General features: G+C 60.3%; 1 protein-coding gene across 4 annotated transcripts in view; it reads left to right on the plus strand.

Annotated features, from left to right (window-relative positions):
* The first annotated feature begins 1,521 nt into the window (after positions 1-1,521).
* LTBP4 (latent transforming growth factor beta binding protein 4) overlaps positions 1,522-17,869 on the plus strand; it is a 29,913-nt gene continuing 13,565 nt past the window's right edge. For 2 of the 4 annotated variants that reach the window (XM_064293672.1, XM_064293670.1), the window contains exons 1-18: positions 3,400-3,649; positions 7,410-7,601; positions 7,746-7,993; positions 8,070-8,172; positions 8,567-8,641; positions 8,735-8,866; positions 9,454-9,618; positions 10,232-10,381; positions 10,485-10,784; positions 11,348-11,683; positions 12,377-12,502; positions 13,057-13,299; positions 13,760-13,885; positions 13,970-14,089; positions 15,026-15,154; positions 15,492-15,617; positions 16,120-16,242; positions 16,437-16,568. In XM_064293672.1, coding sequence (XP_064149742.1) covers positions 3,400-3,649; positions 7,410-7,601; positions 7,746-7,993; positions 8,070-8,172; positions 8,567-8,641; positions 8,735-8,866; positions 9,454-9,618; positions 10,232-10,381; positions 10,485-10,784; positions 11,348-11,683; positions 12,377-12,502; positions 13,057-13,299; positions 13,760-13,885; positions 13,970-14,089; positions 15,026-15,154; positions 15,492-15,617; positions 16,120-16,242; positions 16,437-16,568 — 3,076 coding nt within the window. Of the gene's footprint in view, positions 2,178-3,399; positions 3,650-7,409; positions 7,602-7,745; positions 7,994-8,069; positions 8,173-8,566; positions 8,867-9,453; positions 9,619-10,231; positions 10,382-10,484; positions 10,785-11,347; positions 11,684-12,376; positions 12,503-13,056; positions 13,300-13,759; positions 13,886-13,969; positions 14,090-15,025; positions 15,155-15,491; positions 15,618-16,119; positions 16,243-16,436; positions 16,569-17,869 lie in introns of those variants that run through there. The other 2 variants (XM_064293671.1, XM_064293673.1) reach the window with 2 other exon arrangements.

The raw sequence follows: 17,869 nt of genomic DNA on the forward strand, positions 1-17,869 counted from the left end.
ATCGGAGGAAGCAGACTGCCCGGCACCCTCGTCCCCCGCCCCGCGGCCCCGCGCTCGGTTACAAAGGGCTCGGGCTCCGCTCCCGCCTCGGTCTCTGCGAATGCGTTTAGTAACCTGAGCTGCGCCGGGGGCGGGGCCGGGAAGGGGTTAAACCGGGGAGAATGGAGGGAAGGCGGCAGGTTCGGGGGTCCCGGAGGCTTCCACCGGGGCAGCCTCCTCCCCCACTAGGCCCCACCTGGCTGGAAGGGGTCCAAGCGCCTGACGTCCTCTTTGCGTTGCCCCCCCAATACTCTTCTCTCGGGGCCTATGCGCGCGGCTTCGTCCCTCTCCCTCCCCCCGTCTGGGGATAATGGACTTGTCTGGAGAGGGGGACCTTGGTTGCGACGCACTTGTGCCCGAGCTAGGGGCTCCACCACCCAGAATCTGAGACCCTCTGGGCGGATAGACTTCTCCAAGAACGGCCCCTCCTCCTCCCCGGGCGGGAAACTGAGGCCCAGACACCAGGAAACGCTGGCTCCAGAACACACAGCACAGAAGGGCAGGAAGCGCTAGAACTCAGGCCTCGGGATTTCCAGTCCCCAGCTGTGTCTTCTTCTGCACCCCCTCCACCTCGGCACCCTGCTGGACCCACAATGGTGGGGGAAGACCTCCCTCCCCTGCCGCTGAGGCCTGTGGAAGCGCCGCCACCTGCTGGCCATGTGAGAGATGGCAGCTGAGTTCAGGACTGGGAGGTGCGGGTGGGCGGGGTTCCAGATCCTCTGACAGCCCGGCTTAGAAATACGCTTAGAAATCCTCTTTAAGTTTTTCATTTTTAAAAACCATTTTAAAAAGGCTTTAAAATAAAAAGTTACCGTCTTATGGAATCCACTCCATAAGATAAATAAAAGTAGGCCTCCTGGTGACCTTTGGCCCTGGAGATCCTAAGCCAATTTGCCTCCCACTGTACGGATGGAGAAACTGACGCCTTGAGAGAAGCGTCTCAAGTTAGTTCTACAACTGTTCCAGCTTCCTTTAGGCCTATTCTTGGGCTTTCCCTCCCCACAATGCTCCCCTTTGGGGAGTTCTGGGGTGCTAGAGGTCTGTGTGACCTCCACTTCTGTATTTATAGTATCGCCTCTTGTCGCTGCTGCCCAGGCTGGTCACCCGGGAGGAGACGTTACACCAGAGGTGGGTTCTTTCAGGCAGGACGTGGGGTAGGGAGCTAAAGAATAGAAGCAGAGGGGCTGGGGGGGGCCCCTGCCCCCTCTTTCATCCTAGCTGGAGAGCTGAATGCATTAGGTGAAGACAGGGGCTTGGACCCCTCCCTTCCTTAGTCCCTGGCTGTCTCCGCAGCCTCCTGCAGGGTCCGGAGCTGCCCACCTGTAAAGGGCACAGACCCTCCGGGGTGCCTGACCCCCGTGCCCCCTGCACCCAGCCCCAGCCCCAGCGTGAGGAAGAGACAGGTGTCCCTTAACTGGCAGCCACTGACGTAAGTGTGCAACCCCTGCGCCGAGCTCCCAGCTGCGCCACCATTTCCGGGCACTCCTCTTTCTCTGTCCCCTGGGTCTCCTCTCCCCGTTCTCTCTGTGTCAGCATCACTCAGTATCTGTTTCTATCTCTTCTGTTTTTGCCTGTCTCAGTCTCTGAGTCTCTTAGTCTTTATTGCTCTGTCTCCACGTCCCTCTCTCTTTTTCCCTCAAACACTATCTCCCTTTCTGTTTCTGTTCTTTCCATGTCTCTTTTTCTGTTTCTCTGTGCGTTACCTGTCTCACTGTGGGTCTCTCTGACTCTTTGTCACTGTCTCACCAGCTACTCTCTGTCTCAATGTCTCTCTCAGTCTCTGATTTTTCTCTCCTCTCTCTTTCTTCTCATCTCTGCTTTTCTCTGGGGTCTATGTTCCTGTTTCTCTCCAAGAGTCTGGAAGAACGCTCAGAGCCTGGTCTCCGTTTGGGGATTGGGGGCGGGGGCCAGGCCGCTACTCAGAGACCTTCTCCCGGCCTCAGAGGCCCTTTCCAGCAAGGGGGGCGGGAGGGGGGTGTCAACTTAACCGCCGTGACAGCTTCTTCTCCGCACCCTCCCACCCAGGCTGCAGGAGGCCCGAGCTCTGCTGAGGCGACGGCGGCCCGGTGGGCCAGGGGGCCTGGCACTGCTGAGAAGGAGGCCCCCACCACAGCGCGCTCCCGCCGGCCAGGCCCGCGGTAAGAACATCCGCCCTTCCTCCGCCGTGGCGCAGGGGGTTCCGGGCCAGATAAAGCCGTCTGGTTCCCACCGTCCAGCCGTCGCCTTCCCGCCTCCCCATCGTAGCTCAACCCCTCACCCTCCCAGGACGCGGCCCCCTCCAGGGACCCCGGCGTCCGGCCACGAGAGGTGAGCCCAGGACAGGGCCAGACGCTGGCCAGAGGATCTGACCCGCGGGGGTGGGGCCGGGAAGCCAGGCGTCCGGGCCCCCAGCGGCTGAAGAGGGGGGCGCTGGCCGGGCAGAGAGCGAGGCCGAACCAGCCCAGACAACAAAAGCGATTGTGCGGGTTGGCGCCTGCCCGGGCACCGAATGCCCAGGATTTCGGGCATTTCGGGCGTCTAGGGACCGAAGGCCTCCTCCTGCTTCCCAGGACCCTCCTCCCGCTCCTGCTCTGGCCCTGGGCAAGTACACCTCCTAGTCTCAACCATCCACAAAAGTCCCCCTCCTGCTGTAGCCTTCAGGCCAGATGTGTCCCCTCCTCCCTAAAGTTTTCCAGATGTGGGCTTAGGGCCAGATGTGAAGACCCCGGCTCAGCCTGAATCTACTGCTTCCCCTTTTCCATTCTGATTTCTCTCATCAGGTGCGGGCGGGGGGAGGGGGTCCTGACCAGATGTGACTGCCACCTCAGATGCGTCCCCTCACCCCAGCCTCCTACTCAGAATCCTGAGCCCCAATTCTTTCATGCGCCCAGGTCCACCAAGCCTTTTGCCCCAACCCTCCTTGCCACCTGGCTGCCCAAATGCGCCATCCCAGCCCCCTATCCAGATTAAGCCCCCTTTCTCTGTGCCTAGAGCAGAGGGTCAGCCTTTAGCTGTCTCCCCAAACGCCCCCTTCCCTACTCTTTCTTCTTTATGGATTTAGCTCTGTCTGGGAAGAAACACGCCTGCCCCCACCTGTTCCTTTCCCCGCTGCTCCCCTGAGGGCTCCGTTCACTTGTTGATGCGAGCAGGAGGGGGCAGAGGGGCGTCCCCTTCCCCCCGGCGAGACTAGCGCCCAGCCTGCGCGCCTCTGGCTGCGCGCCCAGCCCCACGCGCCCCCGCGCGGCCGCCCGGGAGGGAGTGGTGGGGAGGGGGGGCCCTAGCGGGGGCGCGGCCGCCCTCCCCCGCGGGCGGGCGGGCGGGCGCGGCCGGGCCCCTCGGGCGGGCTGGGGCGGCGGCGCGGCGGAGCGCGGCGCTGCAGCCATGGCGGGAGGCGCGCGGCTGCTCTGGGTGTCGCTATTGGCGCTGCTGGCGCTGCTCTGGCCCAAGCCCGGGCTGGGCAGGCAGCGAGAGCGCCTCCGCGTGCGCTTCACCCCGGTCGTTTGCGGCCTCCGCTGCGTCCATGGCCCCACCGGCCCCCGCTGTACCCCGACCTGCGCGCCCCGCAACGCCACCAGCGTGGACAGCGGCGCACCCGGCGGGGCGGCCCCGGGGGGAACCGGCTTCCGCGCCTGTGAGTGCGGGGAGGTGGTCCCGAGGGAGGGAGTTCCGAGGGAGGAGGATTTCTGGGGATGGGCAGACAGTTCCCCCGGAGAGGGAGCCCAGGTTCCATGTCCAGGAGTGATGGCGAATCCCTGGGTGCTTGGAGAACGGGGCCCCAAATTCCTGGCTTGTGGGGGCTGGTCCTGATGGTCCCAACTTTTGCAAGCAATGAGGGCTCTCAGGGACCTGCGGCGTCCCACGTGAGGGGAATGGGGCCGGCTTTCATGCCTCTGAGTCAAGGTGGGGATATGAGGACTGAGGGGCTTGGGACCATTTGGGGAGGGGCCCTGAATTCTGACACTGTAAGTAAGAGGTCCCCGGGGGACCAAGGGAGAGTTTAGGACCGCGTGGGAAAGGCGTCTCAGTTTCTGTATCTTTGAGTGGCAGGAATTAGGGGAGTCGAGTTTGGAGTGCCTGCGAGGAGGGGGACTGGAATGAGGAAAGTTGATCCCCAGAGCCGAGAGGAAAAGGGCCCAGAAAAGGGGGTCTCTGCAGGACCTTGAATTGAAAGGGGTTCTACATACCAGAGAAATCCAGATAGGAGGCCTAGGGGAAGGGGCGCCCCCTGGGGACAGAGGGGATGGGAGAAGGGCAAGCACCAGACACCCCTGGAGGTGAGAAGCCTCTGGGGTTCAGATAAGGTGGGCAGGACCAATCACCTGTTGACCCCAGGGGTGGGCGGGCTCTCCAGGGTTGGGGCCTCCCTGCCCCCACCCTCAGGCCCTTTGGAGTGGGGAGTGTGGGCCCCTGGCGCCGAAAACTCGCCCAGCCTGGCCCCCAGCCAGCCCAGCCCGGCCAGCGTGAGCTCATCTCCCGCCTGAGCCCCCGCCCGCTGCCACTCCCTCTCTCCTCCCCTTCCTCCCTCCTTCCTTTACTCCCTCCCGCCCAGCCCCAACTCGCCCGGGCCCTTGCCAGCCGCCGTGCCCAGGCGGGTGCCAGGCCTCTGGAGGTGCAAGGAGGGACATGTGAAGGGGGACTGACCTTGGCAGGGCCCCAGTGTCCTCAGCTCCCCACTCCTCTAGAGGCTTGGGGACTGGAGTTGGCCATGCCAGTCTAGTGGCCCGCCCAGGGTATAGGCATCCCCAGGGAGCTGGGCTGGGGACCTGCATTCGGGCCAAGAGTAGGTGGAGAAATGCCTTGGAGGCTGGGAAGTGCCCCCCAAGCCTGGCTTGGTTCCCAGGACTCCCAGCAGAAACCCATTCCTATTTTGAAATCTTGATTGTGGTTCAGCCTCTCCTAGGTCCTACCACTTAACTACGGACCCTGGAGTCCTGGCCTGACTCCCTTACCTGGGGGACCCCAGAGTCCCTGCCTCCAGATTCCTAAGTTTTCTGCCCACCCCTGTCAACAGACTCCAGAGACCAGCTCCTCCAGGGAAGTTCCCTCCCATTCTTCTTAGGTAACTGCCCCTCCCAAGTGTGCCCTTCACTACAGAACTCTGTAATCCTGTCCAGTTTCCAGAAGAAATCCCAGATTACAATTACCAGCCCTATACAGTGGTAACTCCCCTCTGCACTGATTCTCTTTCCACTAAGGCTCTCATTTTCTTATATTTCCAACTGAGCCTACAAGTTTCATTAAAAAAAAAAAAAGTTGCCATCAAGCAGATTCCAACTCATAGCAACCCTACAGGGCAGAGTAGAACTGCCCCATAGGGTTTCCAAGGAGCAGCTGGTGGATTCAAACTGCCAACGTTAGCAGCCAAGCTCTTAACCACTGTGCCACCAGGGCTCCAGAGTCTCATTGGAGATTCTGGATTTCCTGTGTCTTCAAGTCTTGCTCTTGCAGCTAATGGCCTTCCCAAGGAACCTCTGACACCGTCTCTCTTCAGAGGACCCCAGAGTTGGACCCTGTAGTTGATTCTTCCTAGAGGACTCCAGATACAGTGCTCCCCACAAGCAGTCATTAATCAAATGACTTGGGTCCCTAATTCCTTAGCTGAGGAAGGTGGGCTTCTCAATATCCTTGCATCTTCCCAGCCAACTGAGTTACCCATATGCTGGGAACCCCCAGGAGTCCCACTTATTCATCTAAGCCCGGTTCTCAGCACCCTTAAACTTGTCACTTCCTAAAAGGCACCAGAGTTCTGTTTTCTAGGTAAAAAAAAGGAAAAATCTTTTCTAGGTAACTTGCCTCAGAAAGATTAGGAGGACCCTTTCTCTTGTAAGGTTACCACAGTTTCCTCCAGGCTAGGGTCCCTCTCCATTCCAGAAACCTTGAGCCATCTTCGAACCCCAGACTGCTGCCCTCTAGCTGATCTCCTCTCAGGACTCCAGCCCCCTTCCCCTTCTAAACTGAGGGGACTCTCCCCATGCTTTCCTCTCTCCTCCACTTGTGGCTCACAGTCTCTCACACACGCCTCCCTAGACAGCCCTGGCCGTCTGTCCCCTCCCTCCCCTCGTACAGCTGTCTCCAGCTGTTCTCCAGTGGCCCCAGGGGAGAGAGGGAGGGGGTGCTCTCGCCGGACACGTACGGCCTCTTTGGCTCAGTGGACCCGGGACTCCCCAAGGGTCCGGAATGCGGAGCCGCCGCCCTGCCCCCGCCGCACCCCTCTCTTTGTTTACCCCGCCGGACAGCTGGCAGGGCCGGGTCCGGAGGTGGCCTGGGGCCCACCGAGGGCGCGCAGAGGAGAGAGGAGGCGCGTTCCCGCTCGGGGCCCCGCCCTGGGGCTACCGGAGGCGAGAAGGCGGTGCTAGAACTCCGAAGTCCGGGCCGAAGGGAAGGTGGGCGGGGACAAAGCGCGGTGGGCAGGCCGAAGACGCCTAGAGAGCCGGGAGGCGGTGTCAGTGAGTGAGCCAGGGCAAATCAGAGTGAGAGGTGGGCGGCACTAAAGTCTATCCGGTTAGACGCCCTGATGGGCGGTGTTTAGGATCACGCGGGTAGTAGAAGGTAAAGTGGGAGGGGCTAGAAGGGCGCTCATGGCCAGTGGGCGGAGCTGGGACACTGTGGACCCAGCCACAAGGGGTGTGGGCGGGCCTAGAATGCTCAGGGACAGAGTTGCGAAGGGGGAGTCTTGCCAGGGAGTGGCTAAAACGTGGTTTGAGTCAATGGAAGGGGCCCTCGCTGGGTGGGCGCGGCTGGAACAGCACAGGACTCCGCCAAAGTATGGAGTGGGCGGGGCTAAAATGCTAAAGGCACGGAGTGGGCGGGACTGAACTATTGGGCAGGGCACCGCAGTCTGGGGGGGTTGGAACGCCTTGCACTCTGAAAGTGGGATCTGCAGCACTAGAGCGAGGGGGCGTAAAGACATGAGAGAATGAACCTTAGGGCGTGGCAAGCCCACCCAACGGGCGGGGCTATACCCCAGAACAGGACTGGGCGGGGCCAGTACAGGTGGGCACCGCAGAGAGCTAGGGCACAGCCTTTTACCAAAACCAAACCCAGTGTCGTCGAGTCCATTCCGACTCATAGATAGCCTTTTAGAACCCAGTAAAAAGCCCTGGCGGCGCAGCTCCGCTGCACACCGAGAGGCTGGCGGTTGGAACCCACCGGGCGCGCTGCAGGATAAGAAGTGGCAGTCTGCTTCCATAAAAGATTACAGCCTTGGAAACCCTACGAACAGTTCTACTCTGTCCTAAGGTCGCTACCTCGAAATGGACACTGCTGCTGCAGTGGGTTAATAAGCCGGAAGGCGTCGTTGTAACACAGACGACTGAGCTGGCTTGAGTGCCCTGGTTCCAGGGGTGCTTAGGGAGGCGTCCCGAGCCTGAGTGTTCCCGCTTTCCCCCCAGTCCTGTGTCCCTTGATGTGTCACAACGGCGGTGTATGCGTGAAGCCAGATCGCTGCCTCTGTCCCCCGGACTTCGCGGGCAAGTTCTGCCAGCTGCACTCCTCGGGCGCCCGACCCCCGGCCCCGGCCATGCCAGGCCTCACGCGCTCCGTGTACACGATGCCACTGGTCAACCATCGTGATGAGGAACACGGTGAGGAAGAGTGCGGCCCGAGTCCCCTCCGACTGTCCACCACCTCACCGTTCCTCTGACCCCCACTTTTCCCGCTCTAGCACTTTTCCCCCTAGCTCGCCCCTGCCCCTATTCCTAGTCTTGCCCGGCCCTGCCTCCCGCCAGGCGTGGCATCTATGGTGAGCGTCCACGTGGAGCATCCGCAGGAGGCGTCGGTGGTGGTGCACCAGGTGGAGCGTGTGTCCGGGCCTTGGGCGGAGACAGACGCCGAGGCCGTGGCGCGGGCGGAGGCGGCGGCGCGGGCGGAGGCGGCGGCTCCTTACACCGTGCTGGGACAGAGCGCGCCCCGCGAGGACAGCTACTCGGATGCCTCGGGCTACGGTTACTGTTTTCGGGAGTTGCGAGGAAGCGATGTGAGAAGAGGCCGGTGGGGAGGGGCCTGGAGTGTGCCAACGCGCGGGGGCGCGCTCACCCAACACTTCCCCACAGTGTGCGTCCCCACTGCCCGGGCTTCGGACGCAAGAAGTTTGCTGCCGAGGGGCCGGCTTGGCCTGGGGCGTTCACGACTGTCTGCTGTGCTCGGAGCACCTGGGTAAGCCCCAGGACATTTCCGAGGATCTCAGAGCTGGGGAGGGGCCAGAGCCCCGCTGCTCCCCTCACCCTGTTTATATATAAACCACGTGCACAAGTTCTAGGCACGCCCACTCCGCTGTGGTAAGGATTTCCAGTCTAGACGAGTCCAGAACGCTCTGGGACGTCGTACCCCCGCCTTCTGACTTTGGCCACTCTGTTCTCACCCCATCTTTGTGCTTTGGCTCCACTCATGCATTTCTAGAACCTCCCTGGTTACCCTCTCAGACCTCCAGCCTAGGGCTGACCCTGCATTCAAGCCACATCCAGCACCTTTTCAGGCGCTCCTTCCGCACCTTCATCTGGTCCATCTCTGTCCTTCCACCCGTCCCAGACCCATCCTTGTCTCTCCACAGGGCACTCCAACCAAGTGGGCGCCCCAGATATACCGTGTCCAGCAGGCTTTGAGAGGGTTAATGGGTCCTGTGAAGGTGAGATGGGGGTAGGAGTGAGGCGGGGGCAGGGCTTTGCTGGGGGCTGGGCTGTGGTCCCTGACCGCACTGTGACCTCCCCATTCCTCTCAGATGTGGATGAGTGCGCGACAGGGGCGACAGCGGGGCGCTGTCAGCATGGGGAGTGCGCCAACACTCATGGCGGGTACACATGCGTGTGCCCTGACGGCTTCCTGCTCGACTCATCCCGCAGCAGCTGCATCTGTGAGCTTCCAGGAGGGGGCCGAGGCTGCATCACATGCCCCCAGACCACATCCAGGGACTTTATCCCACTCAGAGCCCCTGGACCCTCTCAAACCCTAGCTCCCCTCCCCCCCTCTCTTAGATCCCCTTCAGAACTTCTCAGAACCTCAGATACCCTCAGATTCCCTGGACCTTCTTCACACTTGGGTCAGAACACCCTTTAATACTGTCAAGAGCCCCTCAAAACCTTTTGGATCCACAGACCCCTTCAGATCCACAGACTTTCTTCAGCTCCTCTCAGGCTCCCAAGTCCCCCCACCTCCCTCGGAGCACGAAACTATCTTCAGACCCTTATATCCTTCTAAGACCCCCTTAGGTCCTCAGATTCCCTCAGGTCTTCTTCAGCCCCCCTCAGACCCTCCTCAGGCCCCCAAACACTTCTCAGACCTCCAGACCCCTCTCAGCTCCCCCTCAGACTGCCTCAGGCCCTCCCCAAATGTCCTTCACGGCCACCAAACCCTCCATGGGATCTCTCCTCTGTAAGATCGCTCTGCTCCCCTAACCCCTGCCCCGCCTTAACCAGTTTCCTTCCTCCTCCTATTCCCCAGCCCAACACGTCATCTCGGAAGCAAAGGGGCCCTGCTTCCGCGTGCTTCGCGACGGCGGCTGCTCGCTGCCCATCCTGCGCAACATCACCAAACAGATCTGCTGCTGTAGTCGCGTCGGCAAGGCCTGGGGCCGGGGCTGCCAGCTCTGCCCACCCTTTGGCTCAGGTGATCGCCTCCTGCCCCGCCCGCCCCAGAGGTGACACACACAGCGCTCAGTCTAGGCTCGCCCCTAGATCCCGAGGCAGGCTGCCCCGCAGTCCGGGGTCATACCCCCAGACTCCGAGGCGAACTATCTTCAGATTGGATTCCGCCCCGACCCCTCCCCCGCCCTGGGCCACACCCACCCCTGAGACAAACCACCCTGAAGCTAAGCTGTGCCCTAGGAGCGCCAAAGCCAGCCTAAACTCGTCCCAGGCCCCACCCAGATGCAGCCCCTCTCTGAGACACCTCTGTGGCAATCTAGCTTCTGCCTAAAAGCAAACCCCATAACAGAGCTATTTCCTGAGGTCCAATCCAGTCCCTGATAAACCGCAAACCAGACCTCACCCTCAACTCCTGTCCCTGCTGCCAAGGAGAGAAATGTCCTGAGACAGCCTGTGGGACTTGCGTTTATTTGACCAGGGGCCCACGCCATCCCAGCATCCAGCCCAAACCCCTGACCACTCCCAGGCCAAGCCCTGCCCCCAGCCGAGGGCCGGCCCCCAGGTTCCCCTCCCCCTCTCATTCCCTCCTGCTCTCTCCGCCTCTCTCTGCCCCTCTCCTTCCTTCTTGTTCCCAGAGGGGTTTCGGGAGATCTGTCCAGCTGGCCCTGGTTACCACTACTCGGCCTCTGACCTCCGGTACAACACAAGACCCCTGGGCCAGGAGCCACCCCGAGTATCTATCAGCCAGCCTCGTCCCCCGCCTGTTACCTCTCGCTCACCTGCAGGTGAGCTGACTTATCCTGGATGGGTGTTGTTTCCTCGTAAAAAAAGGAGGAGTGGGCATACTTGAATCCAAGTCCTCACTTGCTGATACCCCTCCCTTACCAGGCTTTCTGCCCACCCATCGCCCAGAGACACGACCTGAGCACAGACCTGAACACAGACCAGAGCACAGACCGGAGCACAGACCAGAGCTCAGACCGGAGCACAGACCGGAGCTCAGACCGGAGCACAGACCGGAGCACAGACCCGAGCTCAGACCGGAGCTCAGACCGGAGCACAGACCGGAGCTCAGACCGGAGCACAGACCGGAGCACAGACCTGAGCACAGACCTGAGCCCCGGCCTGGCCCTGAGCTTCCCCTGCCCAGCATCCCTGCCTGGCCTGGTCCCGAGATCTCTGAATCAGGTACAGTGGAGGGACAAGGGTGTTGATGGGGGTATTACAGGCAGGGGGTGCCAGGGAAAAGGGACAAAACAAATAGGGATGCCACAGGTGGAGAGGAGTTAAGGAACAGGTGGGAAGAGATAAGGGTTTGAAGGTTTGGGTGGTGGTTAGATCAGACACTGAGGTCAGATATACCTGGGTTCAAGTCCTGTGTCTGTTGGGCAAGCCATTTAACCTGAGTCTCAGTTTTCTCATCTGTAAAATGGAGTTCATTGTAAAGAGTCAATGAGATGTCTCTGAAGTGTCTGGCACATAGTAACTGCTCAGTTAATGTTATACATGGAAAACACAAAGAAGGCATGTCAGCCAGAAGGTTGGAAAGCAAAATATTCAAAGATGGAAACACCTTAGAGTGGCATTCCGATGAGAACGCTCCATGACAAAGGAGAGGGGAATCAGAGGTGCAACACTGGGCTTGTGGAGGGGCACTGATGACGGTGTTTAGGGATCTGAGGGGATTGTGCTGGGATGAAAGGGACAGAGGATTCAGACAAGGGGGAACCCTGGATGACTGGACCCCATAGGTCCCTCCGTGTGTCAGCGCAACCCCCAAGTCTGCGGCCCCGGACGCTGCATCCCTCGCCGCAGTGGCTACACTTGCGTGTGCGACTCCGGTTTCCGGCTCAACCCCCAGGGCACCCACTGCATAGGTGAGCCGGACGGAGAGGGTGGATGGAGGCAGGGCAGGGGCTCTGCCCGGTCACCCCTTGACCAGCCCCCCTCTGTGCCCTCAGACGTGGACGAATGTCGCCGCATACCCACGCCCTGTGCTCCCGGGCGCTGCGAGAACGCTCCGGGCAGCTTCCGCTGTGTGTGCGGCCCGGGTTTCCGAGCAGGCCCGCGGGCGGCGGAGTGCCTGGGTGAGAAGTCCGCCCCACCGGGCTCTAGGCTCCACCCCTACCCGGGTCCCGCTCAGGTTTCCGTCCAGACTAGCTTCCCCCCTCTCACGCATCCCCCAAGCCCTTCCAGCCCTACCACAGCCCTGCCCCTCTCAGACCAGCTCCCGCCCTCCCTAGGGCCCCACCACTGCGCCACGCCCAAACAGGCCTTTCAACTGGGGCCGGGTCCCAGCCCTACTACTGACACGCCTCCGAAGGAGATCACGTCCCGGCCCCGCTCCTCTCGGCCCCGCCCCTACCCCGTTCCGGCCTAGATCCACGGCTTCCCCTACGCCGCGCCCCCACCCTACAACTGCTGCAACCCATCTCCCAACCACGGCCCCTGATTCCACCTTTGCCACACCACTGCCCCGTCCCGAGACCGCCTCTTGGTTAGCCAGGCTGCTGCCTTCCCTTTGTCCAGTCCCCAAACCTGCCCTTCCCGCCCTTGCCCTGCCAGGATCTTCCCCTCTCCTATCTGCCCCTTCTCCGCCCCTGACCTGGCCAGGTCCGCCCTCGTTCTGCCCTCCCGGTTCAAGCCCCGCCTTCTCCCTAAACCTCCCCATCTGAGCCTCCCCTACCGCCTCTGGCTGGGGCCCAAGCTTGGCGCCACCCCTGGCCTCCCCATCGTCTCTCTGGGGAGTGTCTGCCCAGCCTCCTGGTTTGTGCCCGCAGACGTGGACGAGTGCCGCCGCGTGCCGCCGCCGTGTGACCTCGGGCGCTGTGAGAACACACCAGGCAGCTTCCTGTGCGTGTGCCCCGCTGGGTACCAGGCTGCACCACATGGAGCCAGCTGCCAGGGTGAGGGACTCCAGGGACAGAGAGGAAGGGAGTGTGGGAAGGATAGAGGGGCAGCGGTGGGGGATGGAGAGACTGAGCAATGGAGCACAGGGAGGCTGACTGATGGGAGACTGAGGCCAAGTTCTGAGATCCAGACAAGTACCTTATGGGGGCTGTAGAGACGGTGCCATGCGGGTGGAGGGGCCCAAGCAGTGGAAAACAGAAAGGGTGAGTCACAGGGATGGAGCAGCAGAGGGGTGAGGGGTGGAGATGCTGAGTAACAGACAGGCAAGGGGAGGCCAAGTTACCGAGGACCTAGGAGAATGAGGCCCACTGGTGGGGACCAGAGAGGAGGAGTCCTAAGAATGGAACAGGTAGCTTAATGAGGATTCAAAAGGTAGAGGGGTGCAAGATGGAGAGTCAGAGTGCTGGATGACGGACAGGGCAGCGAAATGATGGAAATGAGGAGGCAGGGGGACAGAATGATGGACAGTCGGAGTGATGGAGGTCAGAGAGGCAGGATGGGGCATGGGGGGCTTAAAGGAGGTATGACCCCAGGCCCTTGCCCTGAGCAGATGTGGACGAGTGCACCCAGAACCCAGGCCTATGTGGTCGAGGTCTCTGTGAGAACCTGCCCGGCTCTTTCCGCTGCGTTTGCCCGGCTGGCTTCCGGGGCTCAGCGTGTGAGGAGGATGTGGATGAGTGTGCTCAAGAGCCACCACCCTGTGGGCCAGGCCGCTGCGACAACACGGCTGGCTCCTTTCACTGTGCCTGCCCTGCTGGCTTCCGCTCCCGAGGGCCAGGGGCCCCCTGCCAAGGTGAGGGTGCTGAGTCCAACAGGGCTCCATCACCGTTCGCTATGGGGACTAGAGAGGGACATTGTTGGGGGGCAGGGAGGCAGAATGAGGGGATTAATGATGGGGGACAGAGGCAGAGTGATGGGATACTGAGAAGGGTGGGGAAGGTCTGACTCGAGTTTTCCCCTTTCTCCAAAATGTGAGAGTGCTCCCCATTCCTCCTCCCTTTTTGGATGATACTCTTGTGCTTGTGGAAACCCTAAGGAGGGGACAACTCTGAGGCAGGGAAGGCGACATGGAAGAGGTGGTACCTTAGCCTCACGCTGGCATTGGAGAAGCCATTAACTAGGAAGATGAGGGAAGGAGTTATCCTCCCAGGAGGAGGGAGCAGCTTGGGCAAACTCCAGGAGGCTCGTTCAAGACTAGAATGCTGGAGTGGGTGGAGATGGTAACGGGGAGCCCGTCGCCCCCTCTGCCCCAGATGTGGATGAGTGTGCCCAGAGTCCCCCGCCCTGCGCCTACGGCCGGTGTGAGAACACAGAAGGCAGCTTCCAATGCGTCTGTCCCACGGGCTTCCAACCCAACGCAGCTGGCTCCGAGTGCGAGGGTGAGGCCAGGGAGGGAGGAGTGGGGATGGGTGAGGGGGGTGCTGGGCCGCTCCTTCAAGGCCACCGTCTCCCCTGCCCCCCAGATGTGGACGAGTGTGAAAACCACCTGGCTTGCCCTGGACAGGAGTGTGTCAACTCACCTGGCTCCTTCCAGTGCAGGGCCTGTCCTGTTGGCCACCACCTGCACCGTGGCCGCTGCATTGGTGAGACCAGGCCCCAGGCTGTGGCCATGCCCTTGGGCCTGCATCATGACCCCTGACCGTGAAAGCACCCCTGACCTGGACCACAATCCCGACGTGGCTCATAACCTCCTGACCTCAACCTCGATCCCCTGACCCTGAATGTGGCTCCCAACTCTGTGGTCCATGAACCCTGAAATCAACTGTGATGTTTGATCCTAACCACGATTCCTGCTCGCAACTCTTGACCACAACCCTGACAGCAGTTATAATCCTCCTGACCCTGACTGTCCCCTGGCTCTGAATGTGACCTGTCACCCCCAAACTGTGAGATTTGACCCTAACATGACCCTCGACCATAACTCTGACCAGGATCACAACCCCTGACTTTCTAATCCCTAATCCTGTCTCTTTCACTGCCTCTTATCAGAGTCACTTCCCTGGTTCCTGACTGAGTTCATGATCTCTGACCTCTGACCCCTAACTTGAAGCAGAATTCTGGATCCTGACTAACTACTGACTCTAACTGGTCTGAGATTCCAGTCACTATGACCCTGACCCTGATTCCTGGATGGGTCCAATGACCCTGGCCTATAATACCTGACCCCTTAACCTAAGTAATTTCTGACCCCTGTCCCCATCCACGAAGCCCCGGCGGTGCAGTGGTTAAAAACTCAGCTGCTAACCAAAAGGTCGGCAGTTCAAGCCCATCAGCCATTTCCTTGGAAACCCTATAGGGCATTTCTATTCTGCCCTTTAGGGTCACTATGAGTCGGAGTCAACTTCACGGCAACGGGCTTGGGTTTTTTTTTGTTGTTGCTCCTGGTCACTTCTACCATGCTTTTACCCCGTCTCCCTCCGGAGACACTTCCCATCACGTCCCCTATCCCCCTTTGCCCCAGAAGGATCCCTCTAGCATGTTGCCAGATCAGACCCCATCTGAAACGCCCTCTCCCACAGATGTGGACGAATGCAGTTCTGGCGCCCCCTGCGGCCGCCACGGCCACTGCACTAACACCGAGGGCTCCTTCCGCTGCAGCTGCGCGTCAGGCTACCGGCCCCCGGCCAGTCGGCCCGGACCCTGCGCAGGTGGGAAGGGTGGGGACGGGCCTGGAGAGCCTGGGAGCGGGCCTGGACAGAAAAGAAAAAAACCACCAAGCACATTGCCCTTCAGTCGATTCCGACTCAGAGCGACCCTATGGGACAGAGCAGAATTGCCCATAGTTGAAGAAAAGGCTGGTGGATTCGAACTGCTGACTTTTTGGTTAGCAGCGGTAGTTCTTAACCAATGGATAAGTAGGCTGCGGGTGGAGCCTGGGAACCTGCCATCTGGGTGAGGCGTGTGGGCGGGGCTTCTGCTTTGGGGCTGGGCTTAGGTTGGGGAGCGGGTCCAGTGACCCCCAGCCCTATCCCTCGCGTACCCTAGATGTGAACGAGTGCCTGGAGGGCGACTTTTGCTTCCCCCACGGCGAGTGCCTCAACACCGACGGCTCTTTTGTCTGTACCTGTGCCCCCGGCTACCGGCCTGGACCTCGCGGAGCCTCCTGCCTTGGTCCGTACCCGGGCTGGGCCTGGGCCGGGAAAGGGCGGGCTTGTAACAGAAAAAGGCGGGACAAAGAGAAGAGAACGGAATGGTCGGGGGTCGTAACGCTCCATGAGGGCGGGGCTTGTGGGAGCCTCACGGCGTCCATCAGGAAGGGGCGGGGCACGGGTCGTTGGGCGGTGACTGGAGGGGGCGGGACTTGCGGGGGAGGGACGCGCCTAAGGACGGTAGGAAAAAAAGAAAAGAACTCACAGCGACCCTATAGGACAGAGTAGAACTGCCCCATAGAGTTTCCAAGGAGCAGCTGGTGGATTTGAACTGCCTACCTTTTGGTTAGCAGCCGAGCTCTTGACCCTTGCGCCACCAGGGCTCCGAGGCAGGTCCTGGAGGGAGTTAAAGGCCGTGGTGCTAGGAGGGGCGGAGAAAGGGCGGTGGAGGGGTGTGGCCGACTGTTAAGCGGAGGGGGAGGAGGTGGGGCCACGGTTTCCACCGAGTCACCGGTGTCCCGTAGACGTGGACGAGTGCAGCGAGGAGGACCTTTGCCAGAGCGGCATCTGTACCAACACCGACGGCTCCTTCGAGTGCGTCTGTCCTCCAGGCCACCGCGCCAGCCCAGACCTCGCCTCCTGCCTCGGTGAGAGGCTCCGCCCCGAATGGGTCCTTTTGCCTCCCACCAGTCTCCCTTGTCCTGCTACCTCCTTTCGCCTTTCTTGATACCCAGCCTCCCCCCTTTGCCTCCCAGACCAACCCCTTCTCTGCCTCCTTCCTCTCCCGCCTCTCCCTTCTGACTCCTCCATCTTCCCTCCTTGTTCCCTGTTCTCTGTTCAGACGTGGACGAATGCCGAGAGCGGGGCCCAGCCCTGTGTGGGGCCCAGCGCTGTGAGAACTCCCCCGGTTCCTACCGCTGTGTCCGCGACTGCGACCCTGGCTACCACTCGGGCCCCGAGGGCACCTGTGACGGTGAGAATACCGCCCCCCACAACGGCTTGCCGGAGTCTGTCCCCGTGGGGACCGAGGAGGGGTGCCCTACCTACCAGATCCTTACTGCTTCTCATAATATCTCTGGTGGAAATAAGTCACCGTTGAGTCCTTGTATTTCCTTGTGTGGGGGGTGTCTGTGGAGGGAAAACTTCTATCAGGAACCAGGCCAAACCTCACTTCCAGAAGCAGGCCATGCCCCCTCCGCTGCTTCTGCGCAGTCCACATATTAGGCTATACCCCATTGAGACACCTCCCAACAGTGAGAACTGTTAGGCCCCGCCCCTTCCAGTCTTCGCTATTCTTAATATTAAGTTTGGAGGGGCCCACTCCCGCCTTCCCACCACTCTTCCTTCCTCCAGCTGCCCCTTCAAGGTCCAATTCTCTTTGCCCTAGGCCTCTTCCTCTCTCAGTGAGAAATTCCCCAAGGTTTCTCCAAGCCCTGACCCCTGCCCGTTGAGTTCCATCCTTCCAAGTTTCATTCATCTCTCCAGACTCTGCCCCTTTCCGTTCCACAGCCCAGCGGACCACATAGGCCCATCCCTTTTCCAGCCTCTGTTCCTCCTTCAGATTCACTCCATATTACTCCTTTTTCTATGACCACCCTGCTCCAGCCAGGCTGCAGGAGGGTACTGACCAACACAGGAGGCTGGCGGTAATGTTTTGGGATCTTGTCTGGGTCAAGATTTTGTGGAACAAATGAAACAAAACGACCTTGAGCTGCATTTGGTTCTCTGGTTGCCTGACTCCCAGAAGCCTAGTTTCATGGGATTTCATTTATTAACTCCACAAGAATTCATTGAGCATCCGGCACTGGGGGTACAACAGGAAATGTTTTTGGTAGGTGCCATCCAGTTGGTTCATAGTGACCGTATGTACAACAGAACGAAACACTGCCTGGTCCTGTGCCACCCTCACAATCGTTGCTATGCTTGAGCCCACCATTGCAGCCACTGTGTCAGTCCATCTCGTCATGGAGCTGACATTCTAGTGGGGGAGGCAGGCAATGAGTAGATAAATGATTTCAAGATTCATCCAACAGGGAATTGTTGGGCAGCTACTGTGTGTCAGGCACTGTTCTAGTCCCTGGGAATACAGCAGGGAAGAACACTCACACAAATCCCTGCCATTGAAGAGTTTGGCAACCCTGGTGGTGTTGTGGTTAGGTGCTTTGGCTGTTAACCAAAGGGTCAGCAGTTCAAATCCACCAGGCGCTCAATGGAAACTCTGTGGGGCAGTTCTACTCAGTCAACGGCAATGGGGTTTTATTGAAGAGTTTGCAT

The sequence above is a fragment of the Loxodonta africana genome, chromosome 11 (genome assembly GCF_030014295.1).
Source record: "Loxodonta africana isolate mLoxAfr1 chromosome 11, mLoxAfr1.hap2, whole genome shotgun sequence".
In the NCBI taxonomy this organism is placed as follows: Eukaryota; Metazoa; Chordata; class Mammalia; order Proboscidea; family Elephantidae; genus Loxodonta; species Loxodonta africana.